Source organism: Lipotes vexillifer, unplaced genomic scaffold (assembly GCF_000442215.2).
Source record: "Lipotes vexillifer unplaced genomic scaffold, Lipotes_vexillifer_v1.1 scaffold128, whole genome shotgun sequence".
In the NCBI taxonomy this organism is placed as follows: Eukaryota; Metazoa; Chordata; class Mammalia; order Artiodactyla; family Lipotidae; genus Lipotes; species Lipotes vexillifer.
Window position 1 is genome coordinate 1316600 of NW_006797837.1, and position 3535 is coordinate 1320134.

The following is a 3535-nucleotide window of genomic DNA, read 5'->3' on the forward strand; positions in this document are numbered from 1 at the left end:
GGGGCTTCCCTGGTGGCGCAGTGGTTGAGAGTCCGCCTGCCGATGCAGGGGACGCAGGTTTGTGCCCCGATCCAGGAGGATCCCACATGCCGCGGAGCAGCTGCGCCCGTGAGCCATGGCCGCTGAGCCTGCACGTCCGGAGCCTGTGCTCCGCAACAGGAGAGGCCACAACAGTGAGAGGCCCGCGTGCCGCAAAAAGAAAAAAGGTGCAGCCACTGGGGAAAACAGCTTGGTGGTTCCTCAAAAAGTTAAACATAGAATTACCACAAGATCCAGCAATCCACTCCTAGGTATATACACAAAAGAACTGAAAAGTTACTCAAACAAACACCTGTACATGAATATCATAGCAGCACTATTCACAATAGCCAAAAGGTAGAAAAAAACAGAATTCTCATCAACAGATAAATGGATCAACAATTCCATTCAATGGAATATTATTCAGCCGTAAAAAGGAATGAAGTACTGACACATGCTACAACATGGATGAACCTCTTTTATGCTAAGTGAAAGAAGTCAGACAAAAATGGTCACATATTAATGATTCCGCTTGTATAAAATATCCAGAATAAGTAAATCCATAGAGACAGAAAGCAAAGTGGAGGTTGTCAGGGCTGAGGGAAAGGGAGGGAAGAGTGACTGCTTAATGGGTAAGGGTTTTTTTTTTGAGGTGATGAAAAAGTATTGGAACTTGATACAGGCAGTGGTTACACAAAATTGGGAATGTACTAAATACCACTAGATTGTATGTATTTTAAAATGGTTAATTTTCTGCTTTGCAAATTTTACCTCAAATATTTTTTAAGTTTTTTAAAATGGTAGGAGCCAACTGGAGGGAAGATAAACAAATGAAAGCAAAAAGACTGGCTAGAAAAAGAGCAGAAAAATGAAACAGCAGCTGAAAGGCACAGGACAAAGGAAAGGCTTGTTTCTTATTTGCTTTCTGTGTTTGTTTAAACACAGGTGATTCCAGAGCACTAGGGGACCACCTAGTAGAGAGAGAGAGATTAACAGTGCAGGGGAGAGACACACAATATATGAAGGAACAAAGGGAACAAAGTCCTTGATCCCAGAGCATGCACAGAGTGGGCTTGACAGGAACTATATACTTGGTCTCTGTGGCAGAAAAGATGGCAGGGTTTGTAGACAGCGTGGGGAGGCTCTAAGAGAATTCTCTGTCGGCTTCCTATGAGAGCTGGAGGAAGGGGTGGGGGAAAAAGAGCACTGAACAGTGGTCTCGGAGAGTGAGAGGATGCTGGAGACTGGGGGCAGTTCTGGCTGCACACCTGAGCCCGTGGTCACCAATCTGTGGTCAAAGAGGAGGCAGACAGGTTCCACCCTGGCTTGGGGCTTAGCCAACTGGGTTGGAAGAGGGAGTGGATGGCAAGCGAATTCAAGATGTTTTTAAGAGAACGAGTATAAAATTCAAACTGGGTAAAGACAGAAGTGAAATAAGCAGTTAGCACTACCCTGTGAAAAAAACGTGGGGTCCAAAGAACTTTAAAGTAAGAGCACCAGAGAGGGCTCAGAGTTCAGGTCATAGGGACATGAAATGTCAGAGGTGAGCACGGAAGTGGGAGGCCGAGGTCACTGGAGAAAATGGTTCCTGGGGGTGTGAAGGCCAGGAAAGGGACAGGATAAATCATCTATGTGGATGGCTCAGCCACAACGAGGAATGACAGGAACAAGTGTGGTGAGAAAGACAGGGAGTCAGAATGTCAAGTTGTTCCCAAATGATGCAAGTGACCAGGTGGCCCAAAGACAACAGTAGTGATATAGCCTGATGTAACACGAGCTTCAAAAGAACTGGGGTATCTGAAGAAAGAGAAATTTTTAGAATGTGAGGGATGAAAGAGAGGAATCTGGGATGATTTGCAGCCTTCAAGTTTGAGTGATTAATCGAGTCATTAAATAAAAGAGGTTGGGAGGAATATGTGGTTTGGGGGTAAAAAGACATGAGCTCAGCCCGGGACATATTCAACTTCTCCAGACCCGTTTCCTAACCTGCAAACTGGGGTAGAAAGCTACTGGGTTCCAGCAATGCAACAATTAAAGAACATATTTAGGAAAGCATCCAGCACAACATAGCTTATCCTAAGATCCCACTCTCTCTAGAACATCCCCACATGAGTTTCAGCTCTTCGTTCTAACCAGAGGCCAAGGAAAGAGCTTCCCAGGACAGAGGAAAGGTTCAGCACCTCCAAATGCAGGAGGAAAACAGGGAGACATGGACACGTGGGCTCCGTACCTCAGCATCTCTCTGATGAAATCCCTCTTGAGCGTGAGACCCTGGCTCCATTGCCTCTGAGCCGTGCTGATTAGACTCGCACTTGCCTTTCTTGCAGTTGCCACCACAGGGTTTTCTCTCTCCTTTACAGAGCGCCTGTAGCCGGGAGATGAACCTAGCCTTCCACGCTGTGAAGTCGGCCTCAATGCTGCCATGTTTGCTTTTAACCACGTTGCAGTCACCCTCCCCTCGGGACATCACGCGATGGGCGCCAAGCATCCAGAGCCACTTGTCCACGTTCTTCCCCACCTGCAGGAGAAAGAGACAGGTGAGCTACAACAGTCCTCCAGATCAGAGACTGGCAGCCTGCTCTGCGACAGCCTGGGGTTCTGCTGGGGCCCTGTCCCCGGCCACTGCTAAGAAGAAGGAACTGCCCAGTCAAAAGGGTTTCAGGCCCTCCAGCCATTGATATGTTCAGGTAAGATTTTGCAGAAGATTTTTTTTTTTTTAAATATAGGGACCGACAAATTCTTTTGTTAAACTAAGGGTTAGTACCTGATGAAGAATTTGAAAACTAGTCTTCTAAATCATGGTCAGAATGAAATCACTCAGTAACAAAATCAGTTTCTTCTAAAATAAAGCCTCTGGGGCCAAAGACCATTAAACAACAAAGTACAAACAGAGCCCATTTGGCAAGACTCATGATTTCATAAGCCAGAAATGCATTTTATTACAGTATGAAGCACTTAAGCTGAGGCACAGGAGTTATCAAGAAGCACAATTAAGAGTTCAAAAACTTAACAGGCTTCCTAAGTGGCAAGGCAGTAAACAATATTTACATATCTGAATTTTACCTTGTGTCTACTTCCTTTGAAAATATGAGGGGGGGGGGGCAGGCACAGAGAATACACATCTTGATAGAACAGCTGGATGAAAACAACTTTTACAGAAAGATCTCCACCTTCATCTTTCCTCACATTCTACCAAAAATAGGTGAGCCGAGCTGGGCTCACATCTCGGGAGAGGTACACGTAAAAAAATTCTGATCACTTTTCAGAACCACTAAGAACCTGAGAGCCTCCACATTTTTCTTTTTTAAAGTATAGAGAATGCAAAGGAAAAGGAGCCAAGTTAATTTCACTCAGAAAAAAGGATCCAGGAGAACAAAAGAAAACAATTAATATTTTATTACATAAAGGGCAGTGAATGTTTTTCTTCTATTTCATTACTTTAAAAAGTAATGATTAGGGGGCTTCCCTGGTGGCACAGTGGTTGAGAGTCCACCTGCCAATGCAGGGGACACGGGTT

The 3535-nt window shown here is 45.0% G+C and overlaps 1 protein-coding gene across 1 annotated transcript in view; it reads right to left on the reverse strand.

Moving 5' to 3' along the window:
* The window catches only part of LOC103068508 (S-adenosyl-L-methionine-dependent tRNA 4-demethylwyosine synthase), a 152488-nt gene extending 149956 nt beyond the window's left edge, over window positions 1–2532 (reverse strand). Inside the window, exon 1 of the mRNA XM_007469913.1 lies at window positions 2249–2532. Within this exon, the coding sequence (XP_007469975.1) occupies window positions 2249–2506 (258 nt within the window). The 5' untranslated portion in view covers window positions 2507–2532. The remainder of the gene's footprint in view (window positions 1–2248) is intronic.
* Window positions 2533–3535: the final 1003 nt, after the last annotated feature.